At 52.5% G+C, this 339-nt stretch overlaps 1 protein-coding gene across 1 annotated transcript in view; it reads left to right on the forward strand.

The window, feature by feature from the left end:
* LOC107745445 (hyphally regulated cell wall protein 1-like) overlaps positions 1-339 on the forward strand; it is a gene marked incomplete at its 5' end in the record, with an annotated part of 1,601 nt that extends 1,262 nt beyond the window's left edge. Inside the window, one exon of the mRNA XM_016559317.1 lies at positions 15-339. Within this exon, the coding sequence (XP_016414803.1) occupies positions 15-226 (212 nt within the window). The remainder of the gene's footprint in view (positions 1-14) is intronic.

Below are 339 nucleotides of genomic sequence, written 5' to 3' on the forward strand. Positions count from 1 at the left end.
AGGGAGCGGGAGTGGTCAGGGAAGCGGTTATGGTCAGGGAAGTGGTCAGGGAAGCGGTCACGGAAGCGGTTATGGTGAGGGAAGCGGTCAGGGGAGCGGTTATGGTCAGGGAAGCGGATATGGTGAAGGAAGCGGTCACGGTCAGGGGAGCGGATATGGTGAAGGAAGTGGTCAGGGAAGTGGTCATGGTCAGGGATGTGGTCAAGGTCAGGGATGTGGTCATTGAAACGATCATGGGAATTTTGCATAACACCTACTGGAGAGCTTTTCAATTCAGTGCTTTATTCATATGGCATGTTTTCCCTGCCCCCCCCCCTTCAAATAGAAAGAAAATTGCTT

This window comes from Sinocyclocheilus rhinocerous, unplaced genomic scaffold, assembly GCF_001515625.1.
Source record: "Sinocyclocheilus rhinocerous isolate Xijiao unplaced genomic scaffold, SAMN03320098_v1.1 scaffold12998, whole genome shotgun sequence".
Taxonomy (NCBI): Eukaryota; Metazoa; Chordata; class Actinopteri; order Cypriniformes; family Cyprinidae; genus Sinocyclocheilus; species Sinocyclocheilus rhinocerous.